Source organism: Botrytis porri (assembly GCF_014898465.1).
Source record: "Botrytis porri strain MUCL 3234 chromosome Unknown BPOR_022, whole genome shotgun sequence".
NCBI classification, from domain to species: domain Eukaryota; kingdom Fungi; phylum Ascomycota; class Leotiomycetes; order Helotiales; family Sclerotiniaceae; genus Botrytis; species Botrytis porri.
This window is the reverse complement of record NW_024066096.1, coordinates 29982-45074: the sequence shown is the minus strand read 5'-3', so window position 1 is coordinate 45074 and position 15093 is coordinate 29982. Positions and strand designations below refer to the sequence as shown.

Genomic DNA, 15093 nt, shown 5'->3' with positions numbered 1-15093 from the left:
GCGGACTCCGTATATCGTTCTCTAAGGAAGGATGGAAATCAGATCTAATCCAAAAACTTATACTCAATTTAGACCCAGGCAGCTGTGCAACAAGGTAGAGAAGAGCCAATCTTCTTCTTCGGACGGTATATCTTCAAGTCTCAGTCAGGACGTTGATTCAAGACGAGTTGGATACTACAAATTATCTACCTGCGAGGTCTTTCATCAATATTCCGGCGTCAAGCCACACAATACACATGACTTACATGGAGACTTATGACGGGTGTAACTAGAACTCCCCACGAGAAGGTCTAATGTATATTTGACATCTAGCGAGATGGGAATCTAAATGACTGTGACCCTTCCTCAAGCAATCAAAAAAGCACAAGGTCAGTGGATGAACAGAAATTCTACTTTAAGACATTCACACGGCACAAGAAAGAACAAGTACATGCAGCTGATAAAATCAAATTTCAAGGTTAAGATATTATCCAACCACTCCAGAATCTTCACATCGCCTGTTCCGTCGGATTGGCACTGCAAGCCTGCCTAAGCCTGGTAAGCGTAAAGCACAAGTCGATCCTCAATCTGTAAGCAGAGAAGCTATTTACCAAGTCTTAACTACTTTTGATGTCTTGGAAAAGCCTTCAATCCTACATAACCCCAACCAGTTCTTAACCTTACCCAACCCATCGGAACAATATTCCACGAACACAAATGAACGTCGTGGTCAATCAACATGGACTTTAACCCTCAACATCGTTCAGCAAAGAAGTTCCCAAAGGAAACGGATTCCACTTCAACAACTGAATCTTATAACATATAAGATTTGTGAAAACCACCCCTCTCCCCCTGCCCCTCTCTCTCAGTCGATATTTCAAACAATCAATATGCGAAGAGATTACATCGTATATCGATATCCAACACAACATCAAATCAGTACGACCAACATTCATTCCCCGGACCGATAGAAGGCGAGCATAACAAGGACGAAAGAAAAAGAAAAAGTGGTCTAACAACCTGACCAAGCCAAGTTTGTTAATGTCCCCACAAGATCCACAGCAGCTTCAACTGATCCGCTAAAAGAAGAGCTTCCGGCCCCAGACACTTGAGAATCTATGGTTTAGGTTCAACAAGCACAAACTCAAAACTTAGCACGAGATACATCGCCTTTTCCCCTCTATTTCTCCTTCTATGATCGACAACACAGACTTTGAAGCATGAGTGAGTAATCGGAAACTATTCTTATAGCTGTATACCATGTTAATCTTTAATTTCTATTTCCATCTCCTTTTCTAATCTCATACAAGCGCCCTATGCGCGTTCGTCAGCTTCGGTCCACCGCGTGTGTTCTTGCATGACCTAGCCACATCTCACGTTGCGACTCCATCATCCGTCCGACATAGAGTACTCTCGTGTTGACCAGGGAGCTTACAGCACATTTCCCCGCGTTGCTTGATGCGCATGAGAGTCTTGGATTATACTGCTGCATTTTGCATCATGTCTAGCTAACCATTTATCTTCACTCATTCACATTGCTTTGCCCTGTCTTGTTTTCTTCATATATGAAATGCTTCATCCAGTCTGACCTCGGACGATAGTAGAGTGATTTCGCCACCCTATGCGCCAATTTCAACTCCCTAAGGCTTTCAAAGACCTTCCGACAGAGTATTAGCAACCCAAGACACCGTACATATTGCGACATTTACTACAAGATATTATGAGATTATGACTTCGATATTGACTGCATATCCTCTTAATTTGCCAGAAAATAATATCATGGCTCAAATCGATCCGCCTGCTATGTCTCAAATGGCCGACCCCATGCTACAACACAGGTTTAATGGAGAAATTGACGACAAAAATCGCGGTAGACGTCGAAGCCGTACATCAATGAAAACCACAGAAGATGAAGGCGAGCTTTCGCTTGGAGAACTTGCAGAAGGTCACACTTCTGGCGATGACGGTCCCTTGCGTAAACGAAGGAGAAGTCGCAAAGGTCTAGACAAGAAGTTTGAATGTTCTACATCGGGCTGTGGGAAGAGCTATTCTAGAGCTGAGCATCTGTAAGGTCTACACAGTCTTAATCATCTGTGAATATATTGCTGACAGCTTGTCCATTTAGCTATCGCCACCAATTAAACCATACCCCGAAACAGATATACAACTGCGACTTTGAGGGATGCTCGAGAACGTTTGTCAGACAGGATTTATGTAATAGGCATCGAGACCGGCATACTGCAAAAGGTTCACAACTACACAGAAAAGATTCAATGTTGAGTCAAGGGTCATCAGTATCGCAGATTCCACAACCACAGTTACCTCAAGGTTCCGCGTCCCCTGAGGTACCAAGACCGAGTCTAATGGGGTCCAAGATACGGACAACGCAAATACCATACCAGTCTCCACAAGATATTCGACCCACTTCATACTCGCCAGTGACCAAATCAGCACCCGGAACTTACTCTGGTGCTAGCGCAGTTAACGGCGCAGATGGATATCCATCTGCCAAGTACAAGCGCTCCGACTCTGATATGATCCAGAGGGGCCAAAATTCATCATCTGCCGGTTCTAATAGTAGAGTTCAACGACATCAAAGCTTCGGAACTCCCGATACGAGGTCGTCAAATTTCTCCAGACCATTGCAAGCAAATGTTGGCCATTACGCTATGCTACCGAACGCCCCAAACAACCAAAACTACCATGGCAATCAACCACATAGTCCGCAGGCATACATAAGCCAACAAAACTTTCCTCCTTTCAGCTTACCACCACCAGGATTTGCGAATGTGACTGCAACCACGATGCCCTCACGTGAGCCGGAATTACAATCTCAAACTCCTGTTTCTACCGAGTATTCAAATGAGATCAGTCAAGCTCAGCATTCAGGTCCAGATATGGTGCTTCTAGATCAAATGGCTACGTCAAATACAATGCCGGTATTCGGTGGCGAAGGATGCTACAATCGTTCTCCATTCGCCATACCCGAAGATTTTGTAGCATACCTTTTTAGTAGCCAACAAAACGAAATGGGTCAGATGAGTCAACAGCCTTACGCAAAGTGAGTATCCTAACACAATTACCCAGTTCGATGAGTATCTAATTTACATTTCTAGCAGCTACCCTGACGCTACAGCGCAGTACTATGCGCCTTATTTCACTAATGAAATTGGCCTTGGAGGGTTTTATCCTCCTACTTCTCATCAATCCCATCACCCTATGGCTGTAAATAGTTTGCTTGACACTAGCTTGCCGGAGACAGTTTTGTCAGAAGAGAAGAGCCAAGCCATTATTGACTTGATCAAGGAAAGATTCAATGAGACTGGAAACGCACCCCTTGTTAAGCAGAAAAAGGATGCACTTTTCGATGGGGACCGTAGTAATGACAGTCATATGATGAGTAGAAAAATGATGCAAACGTATATCGGTAGTTACTGGTATCATTTTAGCGATCAAATGCCAATATGTAGGGTTTCTACGTTTCGTTATCGAAGTCAAGTATAGGTCGCTAATGTTCGTTTTAGTACACAAACCAACGTTTTCTCCAGATAACACACCGAACCTCCTTCTAATTGCAATGATGGCCATAGGCGCGTCTCTTCTTGACAACACGTACGCTGAAGATGTGACGCAGGCTGGCGCGGAACTGTCAAATTTCTTGGCATGGCACCTCAGATGGGAGATATTCAGTGACCAACAATTCCGCCCTCCAGCAAAATTGTGGGTATTCCAGGCTCTTTTACTACTGGAAGTATATGAAAAAATGTATTCCACCAGAGCGCTCCACGAAAGAGCCCACATCCATCACGCAACCACCATCACCTTGATGCGTCGGGGTAGCTCATTGATAGGCCGTTCTGCTTTGGATTCGCCTCCGAGTGCGAGAGAACAAGGGCAAAATAATTCACGCCAATCGTCAACATCAGGAGCTAACACACCTGACGAGTGGTGGAATCATTGGATTACGAATGAAGCTACAAGACGGGCCGCATTTGCGGCCTTTGTTATCGACTCCACGCACGCAACGATGTTCGGACATTCTACAGTTATGGTTGCTCACGAGATGCGTCTTCCTTTGCCATGCGATGAAGCTATGTGGAATGCCACAAGTAGTGCTGAAGTTGGTCGATTGGAGTCAACCCTTCAAGCCAATGGAGTCAAGCCTATATCATTTTTGGAAGGTCTGAAACGAACTCTTAATGCTCAAACAGTGCGAACAAACTCTTTTGGTCGTACGATATTGATGGCAGGACTCTTGAGCGTTAGCTGGCATATGCATCAGCGTGATCTACAGGTCAACTCATTGGGTGTATCGCAGGCGTTAGGCGGTCGGGATAAATGGAGAGGATCCTTGACTCGAGCATTTGACCTTTGGAAACGAGATTTCGACATGTCTTTGCTACAACAATCTGAAACGATGATAGGGCCTTATGCTTATACTGGTAAGGAAAACAACGTTGTCTATCAGTCAAGGACAGTGCTTCATCATCTCGCACATATGGCAATGCACGTTGATGTTGTTGACTGTCAGATATTTGCAAGAGCAAAACGTCTTCTTGGCCGCACAATTGGATCACAGGACTTAAACAGTGCCCAGAAAAGAATGAAAGATGCTTGGGCACCGACCGCTAGAGCTAGGGATGCGACATTTTATGCAATCAAATTTCTCTGCACAGTACTTCTTCCCAACGAACCTACCTCAGTCTCCCACGGATATGATCATGCACAACCGGATCCGCCATTTGATTATTCAGCTCGCGACGATATTCTTCTAAACCGACCGTGGGTTATGTATTTTGCTGCTTTGATTGTATGGTGCTACGGATATGCACTCGAAGGATCGACTAATGTCACAGTCCCTTCTCCAAACTCAATGGACGACCAAGTTCGGGATATGCGAGCCTATTTGCGACGATTCGGCTCGGTGGATAATCCTGAGGAATTGAAAAAGTTGACTGGTCTCAATGGATGTTCTGGGATGCTGATGGTTTTGAAAAGCGTTTTTGAAAAAACGAGATGGCAATTGTTGCATGAAGCTGCCTTGTTGTTGACCAATTGTATTAATCTGTTGGGTGCACCTACACCGGCAGCTGGTCGTGAATCATGATGATGGAAATGACAGGGTGAGAGGAGCGAGCGATGTGTCCTGGATGGAGGTAATTAGCTTTATGATTGTATAATATTCTTTAACGAGGTTTGGAAAGGGGAGGTATCATTGATATGGTTTGGAACAGATATATTTTGGACACGATATGGGAGGATTTCTTTGGTATTCATGAAATTTTAGGGTAACTTGAAAGCATTGGGAATCTGTGGATACCCAAGAAGTGGAAATATGGATATGGATATGACCTGATATGTTTGGTTGCATGGCTGAGTAATTGGGTTAGGAAGCTGATATGGGCACCAATATCATTATGACATATTCCCACTGGGATGTCGGATTTGTTTCTCTTGCGATTGAAGATGAGGTCCCTGTCAATTGATACTTTTATTTATTGATCATTAATCTATTGACAAGGAGAGCTTATGTATTGCCACGGGTCTTTCGCCTGAGGTGGACTGAGAGTGGAAAAAGGAGGCTACCTAGCATGTATTCCCTCTTCTCTCCTGCATATGATTTCGAGAATATAGCACTTTTCCACACACCGTGTGATATCGAGTGGACAATAAGCTTGCTCCTATCGTGTCCTGCATTATCTTCCACATGTTTTCCCCGTGGAATTGGTGACATCTAAGTCAACCGCAATGTTTGGACCATTTTTAAATCAAGCAATTTACGTGTTTTGATCTAGATCCACCACTTTCATTGGCTGGCATAAGACTTTTCGTCCGAAACGAGATGGCTTAATCGAGATGAATCTATCGCACGGAGCTCCAAAGGAAATCTTTGGGGATCTCGTCCGTGCAGGGACGTAGATCTTCTCAGACCAATTGTTATATTACAGGGTCTCGGGTTAAATCATTCTTAGTAGACTTCTCTGCTCCAAGGTCCTAAACATCTTCATAAATATCACAACAAACTTTCGCTCATGTGGACCTTTCCTTTCCGCCTTCCCTTCTTCGACCCTCTATATTTTTGACTATCTAGCCTTTAGGATTTCATGTAATTTCAATATCACACCGACGAACCATTCGTGGCGCGGCTCTACTGATAGGTATTAGGTAGACAAAATATCATTGCTATTAATATCAGAATGTTCCACGCACAAGGACTAACGGTTATTACTTTTTGCTACACTCATTCTTTGACATCAAACTATTGTTTCAGCACTGATACTTCCTATCTCATCTCTACTACTCACACATTTTCTTATAACTATTCACGATCTTTCATTTCTTCAATGTTTCAAAAGACAACCAAAGATCAGAACCTCATTTTTCAAAAGAATACTGATCAAAAGCAGAAAAATGTCGAAAACTGTTCTGATTCTCGGTGCTTCTTATGTTGGGCTGACAATTGCGCATAAGTCAGTATATTTGCCTATGTGATGCGATGAAGAGTGTAACTAATGCTATATAGGCTTTTGAAAACGACTCTATCGGCGGTTCCTGAACTCAAGATAGTTTTAGTCTCGCCAACCACACATCTATATTGGAATATGGCTTCAGTACGAGGTTTGTGGCAATATATCTATTCGTGCTTTCGATCTTATTCTCACAGACGGCAATAGCAATTGTTCCAGGGCAGTTTGGAGATGACAAGGTACGCCAATTCTTGGTGTTAAATTTTCCCAATTTCTAGCTGCGTAATTAACACTATATCCAGATGTTCGCAGAGATTGCGCCTGGCTTTTCCAAATATCCAAGCGAATCCTTCGAGTTTCTCTTAGGGACCGCTACGAGTATGGATCCGGTCGCTAAAACAGTCACAATAAGAACTACTGCGGGTCCCGACTCGATTCAATCATACGATTCGTTGGTTATTGCTACCGGTAGCCACACCATAGGCGAAGTGCCTTGGAAAGGAGCTCCTTCTGGATATGAACAGACTAAAGAATTACTTCATAAATTTCGAGAAAAGGTTGCAAATGCGAAGACTATTGTAGTGGGAGGTGCAGGACCTACGGGTGTGGAAACGGTCGGAGAGTTAGGATTCGAATTTGGAAAAACCAAGGATATCATATTAGTACGTACTGTCGCGTATAGTTTTAGTCTCCAGAATGATGATATACTAACCGAAAAATAGATCACATCAAGCGATGAAATTCTAAAAGGCGCAGTTACCAGCCCCATAGCCTCAGGAGCACAGAAAGAACTAGAAAAAATGAACGTCAACGTAAGGCTTCGAACTAGAATCAATTCAACGAAAATTCTCCCCACTACTCAAACCGAACTTTCATTATCTAACGGCGGAAAACTCGTTTGCGACCTCTATCTACCCACGCTGGGCACAATCCCCAACAGCGAATACATCCCCAAAGACCTACTCGACGGACAAAACTTCGTCAAAGTAGATCAACATCTCCGCGTCCACAGTGCAGAAGATGTCTGGGCCGCAGGTGACATTATCGATGCGCAACCGAGCCAATTCGTCTACGCCGATAAACAGGCCCACGCTCTAGCCAAAAATCTCGATCTAGTACTGAGATCGAAAAATCCAGTAGCGTATAAAACAGATGGCGCCCCTATGATTGCGGTTGCTCTAGGTCGAAGTAAAGCTACGGGTCGGTCTGGGAACTTCAAATTGCCGAGTTTGATCGTTTGGTTTGTTAGTATGTATTCCTGCTACTATTGCTTTCTTTCCGTTTCTCTTACTCCCCCAAAAAGGAAAAAGAAAGAAACTCCCCAATCATCATTCCGTACTAACTATACCTACCCATCACCAGAGGGTCGCACGCTAGGCACACAAAATCTCCTTCCATATGTTAACGGTACCAAATTTTGAATGAGTAAACCAACCAACCAACGAAGAAACAAACGAAGAAACAAACGCACAAACGAAAGAACGACGAAGCAGGGATAATGTAAAATGTAATGATGATATAGCGATGTAATCACGAGCGTAATCATGGGAATCGGACTGATCAGGTCAGGTCAGGCGCGCATGTGTGGAGGTTATATTATATACCCAGGCCGCTTTTGGAAGATGCAGGTTCTAGCGAGCAATGGTGTTGGATATTTTATGTGTGTATATAATTTGGGTGATTATTGATATTGATATTGATATTGATATTGATATTGATAATGATATTGATAGTGATAGTGATAGTGATAGTGATAGTGATAGTGATAGTGATAGTGATAGTGATAGTGATAGTGATAGTGATAGTGATAGTGATAGTGATAGTGATATTGATAGTATGGGATTTTGAATGTGAGGGTCTTCGCAAAATTATACTATGGTGTAAAGTGTAATACTGTGCATTCAATCTCATTTGAATTGGTCTAAATGTATGGATCTATATCTTCCATGAATACGTCTGCTGCTTGGTGGTTGGGTGGATGTATTGTAGTTTTACAAGTATGGATATAAAAAAGAAAGAAGAGAATCAAAAAAAAACAAAACACCCTGCTCGCTCTGCTCGCTCTACTCGCCATTCTCCATGTAAATCTAGAGTAATCAGTCTGTCCCCAAAACTCCATTCCCACACACAATCCTGTATTCCTTGACCTTCAAAATTAAAACTAAAGCTCCAACTGTATTAGATACCATATCTGATATGATACCGCATCATATCCCCTCTGAACCCAACTCAATCCCATCCAAAGATCCAAAGATCCACTTCCCTTCTATCTATTAAAAACAACACACGCCCTACGATCTCTCCTCAACCTCTACCCCCAACTTCTCTAAAACACTCTTCATCTTCCGATTATCCACCGTCGTCTCCTTCATCTCACCTCTCATGAATTCATTAAATTCTTCCCATCCATCTAAATACAAATGATGGCCTGCTTTTTGAATAACGACGACTTTTGCGCTCCCGTTTTCAAGTTCTTTTTCCTCTTTCGATGCGGTAGCGAGAATTTTTTCGCGCTCCTCTTTGCAGGCTTGTTCGGCGGCGTAGCCACCGGCTACATCCATCCAGTCGTTGTCGCCGTACATGAGGAGGATGGGGTAGCCGTGTTCTTTTTGGGTGAGGGGTGAGGAGGAAGTGGAAGAGGGAACAATTGGTTGACGGCCTACACCGTGGATGCGGCGGATGAGTGGGGAGCGAGCGAAGGCCCCTGGGGCGAGGATATAGGGGAGTGCGTATTCGCCGGATCCGCGTTGGCGGAAAAGGGAGTAGGCGTACATGTGTAGTGCTTCGTTTTCGTTATTGGGGAGATGGGAAAAGCGGCGGGATGTCCAGCCGGAGACGAGACGGGGTCCGAACGGGCCGGCCCAGCGGACGAGTGAAAAGGGGGATACGTTTGCGTCCCAAAGGTAGGTGAGCCAGAAGGGGAGGGGTCGCTTGGCAGGTTCGGATTTGGATTTGTTGTTTTCGCGTTTGTTGCGCATGTTTCCGAAATTGTTGTTGTCACCAGTGGTGCGTCTGCTTGGATTGGAAGAGGAAGATGAAGAGACGATATCTGCTTCTTGATCTTGTGTAAATTCGCTTTCGAGAGTAGATTCTTCGGGCTCGGGCATGGCTGCTGAGGTAGCGTAGGGATCTTCAGGAATTCCCACTGGTGAGGCGAGTATCAATTTGTTGAGATGCCCAGGATATTTGAGTGCATATGCAACAGCCATGTAACCACCCATACTGTGGCCTAGAAGTGTGAATTTGTCGAGTTTCTTTAGAACGCGCCATTCTTCCAGCGCATCGATAAACCAACTTTCTGTCTCTGCAATTTTGCCAGCTTGATCCTTGGCGCTTATTTTGAAGGGTGGCCGGGTGCTTCGTCCCATTCCTAGCATATCTAAAGCGTATATTTTCCAGCCTGGCACTCGACTTAACCCTTCAAAGTTTTTGTAGAAGAATCCGAGACCTGCACCGTAGCCATGTAGCATTACTAATGTATCTTCGACTTGTTCTCCCACTCTTTCCACGGAAAACTCATTCAATGCCCTGTTCTTCCCACTCAATTTTACAAGATTCGAATGCCATTGTCTCGGGCCATGAGGATCGTTTATAGAATTCGTTCGTACGGGTGCAGATACAGCATTCGGATCATCGTTTACTGATATTGTTGATGTGCCAGCTGAGACTGGGGCAGAGCCAGTCTGAGTATGCGTAGGTGGCTTTTGTAGATATGGAACGAAGGACAATACAGTATGTTCTGCGACAGCTGGTGAGACGCTTGCCCACCACTGACTGAATGCTGGCTTATAACCTAAAGGAAAAAAGCCTCTTCCTGGGGCATTTTCCTTGGAGTTCTCGCGGCGTGAAGCGAGTGGAGATTGTTGGCTTCGAGAAGCCTCAGTGTCCGAGGTAGCCATTGTAGTGTAGGTGGTAAGATTGGAAAGTCGTTTCAGATATGGGAGAGCAGACTTTCGACTACCGAATGTGTCTGATGGTCCTGACCGCAATAATAGCGATATGAGATTTGGTTGATACAATTTGAATGATTGAGAGGCAAGTCTTGCACCTCTCAATTACTTATAAAGAGAGTAATGTTAGTTCCACTGTCGGCGGAGTTAAGGACTTTGGAATAGGTACGGCCGGTGAACGCCACTTTAAATGTCCAGCCGGCTTATGATTTGTAGGGGTAAGGACTTGGATGGAATAGAGGATACTGTGAGGATTAAGTATACTGGATGTAGGTACTCTAGGGAAACCTTGGAAGGTAGCAAGCAGTAGCAAGCAGTAGAAATCATTCAATCATTCAATCAATCGAGGGGGGTATTTAAGGGCTTATTTGATGTATCTTCGATTTGTTAGGTAAGTTCTTAAGGTCGTCATCCTTATATTGCGAATGCGAATGCGATCAGCCAAACTCGGTGATCGGAGCAACCACAAGCCGAAGTTCCATAGAACCTCTATTCGCATTTGCTTCTTTCCGATTGGACCCTATTGGGAAAATATACTTGGATTGCGTCGACTATATAATATTGAGTGGTTTGGGAAATATTTATTATATTTATTATATTTATTATACATGTTTACCGGCTGTCGATGGATTTAAGAAAGACAAGATATAATTGTCGAGTAGGAAAAACATCCTCCATCTACACCCGATGACGGTGTCAGCTGCTTGCATGACAGTATCCAAAAGAGAGACACTCCAGTACATATCACTGGATTGCCGAGCTTCTAGAATATTGAACCTCAACCCAACATCAGTACCTATCGGTGAACTATGCCACCCCATATTGCTCCACAACTCCAAATTTATTCTATTGGTAGCTGATATTGGACTTTGTTTACCAAACACAGCGCATTTCATTTTTCGTCCTTCAATATAACTTCCTATTTCCCAACATTTTCCACTCGTTGCGCACAAGCCTCCAATTCCACAGTTCCACATAGCTACGAGGAGAGCATGATGATAGTGCCATAGCTTCAAATACTACAGACGTTCATCCATCGCGATGTCTAATCTCGACCAGATAGTCAAAGGCGCTCCGTCGCCAGGAGCCCATATTCCTCCTATCCCAACTACTGGCGTTACACCGTCCGAACCTTCCATTACCGATCCTCTCGCATCCCTTCCCTCCTCTCCTCCGCAGATCTACCTTAATCTTCTAATCCTCGAAGCTTCACTTCGCGCGCAGTGGCTACAACTTCGCACACGAAGGCGGCAACATGCGTTCTTTTTGAGTTTGTTGGGGCTATGGATTATATGGTTTGGATATGCCTTGTTCCTAGCACCGAGAGAAGATGGTAGTGGTGTAGGCGGATCTGTATACTGGGTCGTGGAAATGACGGAGAAAATGTGTTTCATGGGCGGTATAGTGACCGCACTGTTAATCTGGGGAACTGGACAGTGGGAGCGAGGGATTCGATGGCCGCGGAGATTTGTGGGTATTACGAACAGAGGGCTCAGAGGATTTAATTGTAAGCTGGTGGTTATCAAGCAATCGTGGTGGAAGGAATTACTGTCGGCATTATCATTTCTATTTTCGTACGGCTTGTTCTCGGGAAGCAGCGGTGGAAGCTCATATCGTTTTGTGGATCAATCGTTATTGAAAGAATCGGAGAAGGCTACGAAGAACGGAGGGCATCATGCGCTACGGAATATACATGAAGATGATGATACGAAACGTTATGAAGAAGACTTGGCCCCTGGTGGAGATTACGTGAAGCTTTTATTGCTTCCCAAACCTTTCTCTCCTAATTTTAGAGAGAATTGGGATATATATCGTACGGAATACTGGGAAAAGGAAAACGAGCGGCGAAAAATATTACGACAGAAATTGAAGGACCGGGAAAGGAAACTAGCAAAGCAACAAGGTGGATGGTTATGGTGGACCGGATATCGGGGATGGAGTTCAGGCCATGCGACGGATGTTGAGAAGATTCATCATCGACCTCATCGACAAAGTACTGCAGCGAAACGTGATAGGAGTGCAAGCGTACGATCACATTCTCATTCTCGTAACTCATCTCGAAGCGCAACACCTACTGCGGAAGCCGATGAAAGACCCGGCAGTAGTCAAACAAGGAAAGCCAGCAGCGCATCTACTGCCTCTGAACGTAGGAGAAAGAAGACTCTTCCTGTTCCAACCACTGGACAGAAACTGGCACCTTCTTCTCCCAGAATGGGAACTGGAGGTTCCAGATCCTCTACTCCTGATGTTCCATCGCCATTAGTTAGGGAAAGTAGCTTCACCAGTCTCTCATCTCTAGATAGTGAGAGACCGGTCACACCACTCTCAGGCGATGCTGATTCCGCAAGTACCAGATCATTGAGATCTTCTACAAAAGGGAAATCGGGTAGTTTGAGGGCCTCGAGAATCGATGCTTTGGCAGCTGAAGGTGATGAGAAATAGAAATAGATATCCTTAATGCTATGAATGTCTTAACTTTACCCCCCGTTATGTTGGTCTTTTGTTAGTGATTCTGCAAGTAATTTGTCATGTTGTAGGTGACAGCTATTGTACTCATCTCATGGCAATTGAGTAAGCTGAAGGGAAAGTAGTACTGGTGTGTTTTTTTTTTTTTTTTTTTACAAAAGAGGCTAATTGATTTCTAGTCGCCAGGGGTGAATGAATCCAGATTTTTAGAATAACATTGGTCAACTGAGCATCAAAAGGATGAAATTCTCAGATCCCCGAGTCCAGTGACTCGAAGCCTAAGGAACAATTTGATTCTTGATATTCCTACAGTATCTTCACCCCCCAAGAAGTCCGTTCACAAGCCCATTTTCGATATCAGCGTTGTCTTTCTACATATAAATCTTAGATTCTACCAATAGATATATACATGCACGAACAGTTTGTCAAATTCCAGATCGTGTTTACGCATGAGATTTTTGGTTGAGGTTAAGTTTTTCTTAGGGGATATTGGAAGCAGGTGGGTAGGTGGGGAGGTAGGTTTGTGGATTGATGGGTTTAGGTTCTGGATTCTGGAACTGGGAGCTCGAGAGTCGAATTTGTGCTTGTGTTTGTTTTTGCATAGGATTTCTAGGAGAGACAGAGTTACTTTCCTAGCTTTGCTTTTTCTTCGCTTCGGTTTACTTCGCTGCAGTTCGGAGCAGTACTAAGTATATCTGTTTTCTGGATTTCAATATCCATTCATACAATACATTATCTATAAGATTCAAAATCACAGCAGCTTGTTACTTATCAGGAATGCGTATCTCCAGTTTGTATTGAGATTTCAATGTTAGTCTGTACTACATAGAATCTCATGGGGTTAGTTGAATTCCTTCATTTTTTGCTTTTGGTACGGAGGATAGAGGTACATAGTTTATCGAGTGAGTGTTTGATATATATCTACTTATTAGGTGGTTGTGAGTAGATTGAGTTGTGCGAGATGTGAGCATCGAGGTGCGAGATTAGTAGTGATGGTATTCATGATGGCGGGAAGAGAGATTCATCATTTGTTGAGTGGTAGAGGTGGTGGTGGTGGTGGAGATGCAATATTGGTTGGTGATAGACAATGTACTACTACCACTACCACAACGACGATCCATCCACCCATCATCCATTCATTATATCATAACATATCCTTCCAAAAATCACAAATGAACCAAAGTTCATCTACCTAGAAAAAGCTTAACTTGTACTGATTCATACAATCAACGCCCCGAAAAACTACTAATGCAAAATGGTATATATGAATATATGCGAGAAGCGATTTAGATGAGATGATATCTTTCAATATTTAAAATCTAAGTTAAAAGAGGGGATTAATTGGATTTATATATTTTAATTCGGTGGTGTAACTGGTGGTTAGTATGAACTTGTATGATATAGCAGTGGAAAGATAGATTGAGAGGAGAAGGGGGGGGGGGGGGGGGGGTAATATGGACTCTGTGACAACTAGGTAGTAATCTGTATCAGATATGATTTTCTAGGTATGTCTCAAACTTTCTTAGAGATTTCCGCATAAACGAGGATTAGTAGTAAATAAGATCAAGAGAATGCATATGTACGTGTCCATGATTCACAAAGAAAAAAGATTAATCCAGTACACGAAACTCTCCCCTCGCAAGTAACATACAATCTATTCCTCTTTCATTCTTCTTTTTCTTCCCTCCACTGTGCCACTGTGCCACACTCATACATGGATTCCCTCCCGTTCCCACCGCGTTCACAGTTCATATATAAACGCCACATCTATAGATGCATCCCGCTCCGAAACAAAAACATGTGCCGATAATTTACGCCTCTTCCTCTTCCTCTTTACGGTAATACCGCCTCGCTACTGAAATGTCGTATATGCATGCACCTTTTGGGCACGGCAATTTAAGATATAAAGATTTAAGCTTGATTTCTATCATGTCGTGTCGTGTCGTGGTATGGTATAGTGTGGTCTGGTATTGGAATTTTAGAGTTTAGAATTATATTTGGTGCGAGAGATGTGTGCTACGGTGGTATTGTTTCTTAAGGGGGGAGAGGGATTTTTTTATTGAGTAGTGGATGGGAATCCTTCGAAGTAGGGTGTGACTTTGGAGAGACAGATGTTGGATATTGGATATCCGAGCTGGAGATTTACGAGAATGGTAATGTTGAGTGGTCTGAGATGCGATGGGATGGCGATGGGGATGCTCGTCTGGAGTACCCCGAGATAGAGGAATACC

General features: G+C 43.7%; 5 protein-coding genes across 5 annotated transcripts; 4 read left to right on the top strand and 1 right to left on the bottom strand.

Annotated features, from left to right (window-relative positions):
• Positions 1-433: 433 nt before the first annotated feature.
• Positions 434-5086, top strand: EAF01_011489 (uncharacterized protein; the record flags this gene model as incomplete). The annotated part of the gene is made up of 6 exons (XM_038919747.1): positions 434-1012; positions 1066-1203; positions 1581-2045; positions 2105-3040; positions 3096-3445; positions 3504-5086. Exons 3-6 carry the CDS (start codon positions 1708-1710, stop codon positions 5084-5086), a joined length of 3207 nt encoding a protein of 1068 aa, XP_038764680.1. The 5' UTR covers positions 434-1012; positions 1066-1203; positions 1581-1707.
• Positions 5087-6390: 1304 nt separating this feature from the next.
• On the top strand, positions 6391-7867 carry EAF01_011488 (uncharacterized protein; the record flags this gene model as incomplete). The annotated part of the gene is made up of 6 exons (XM_038919746.1): positions 6391-6449; positions 6503-6597; positions 6654-6685; positions 6749-7108; positions 7169-7686; positions 7750-7867. 6 exons carry the CDS (start codon positions 6391-6393, stop codon positions 7865-7867), a joined length of 1182 nt encoding a protein of 393 aa, XP_038764679.1.
• Positions 7868-7990: 123 nt separating this feature from the next.
• EAF01_011487 (uncharacterized protein) lies at positions 7991-8294 on the top strand (the record flags this gene model as incomplete). Its single annotated transcript, XM_038919745.1, has 2 exons — positions 7991-8106; positions 8180-8294. The coding sequence occupies 2 exons, from the start codon at positions 7991-7993 to the stop codon at positions 8292-8294; spliced, it is 231 nt and encodes a 76-aa protein (XP_038764678.1).
• A 443-nt stretch (positions 8295-8737) lies between these two features.
• EAF01_011486 (uncharacterized protein) lies at positions 8738-10345 on the bottom strand (the record flags this gene model as incomplete). Its single annotated transcript, XM_038919744.1, has 1 exon — positions 8738-10345. The coding sequence occupies one exon, from the start codon at positions 10343-10345 to the stop codon at positions 8738-8740; it is 1608 nt and encodes a 535-aa protein (XP_038764677.1).
• A 1092-nt stretch (positions 10346-11437) lies between these two features.
• Positions 11438-12838, top strand: EAF01_011485 (uncharacterized protein; the record flags this gene model as incomplete). Its single annotated transcript, XM_038919743.1, has 1 exon — positions 11438-12838. The coding sequence occupies one exon, from the start codon at positions 11438-11440 to the stop codon at positions 12836-12838; it is 1401 nt and encodes a 466-aa protein (XP_038764676.1).
• Positions 12839-15093: the final 2255 nt, after the last annotated feature.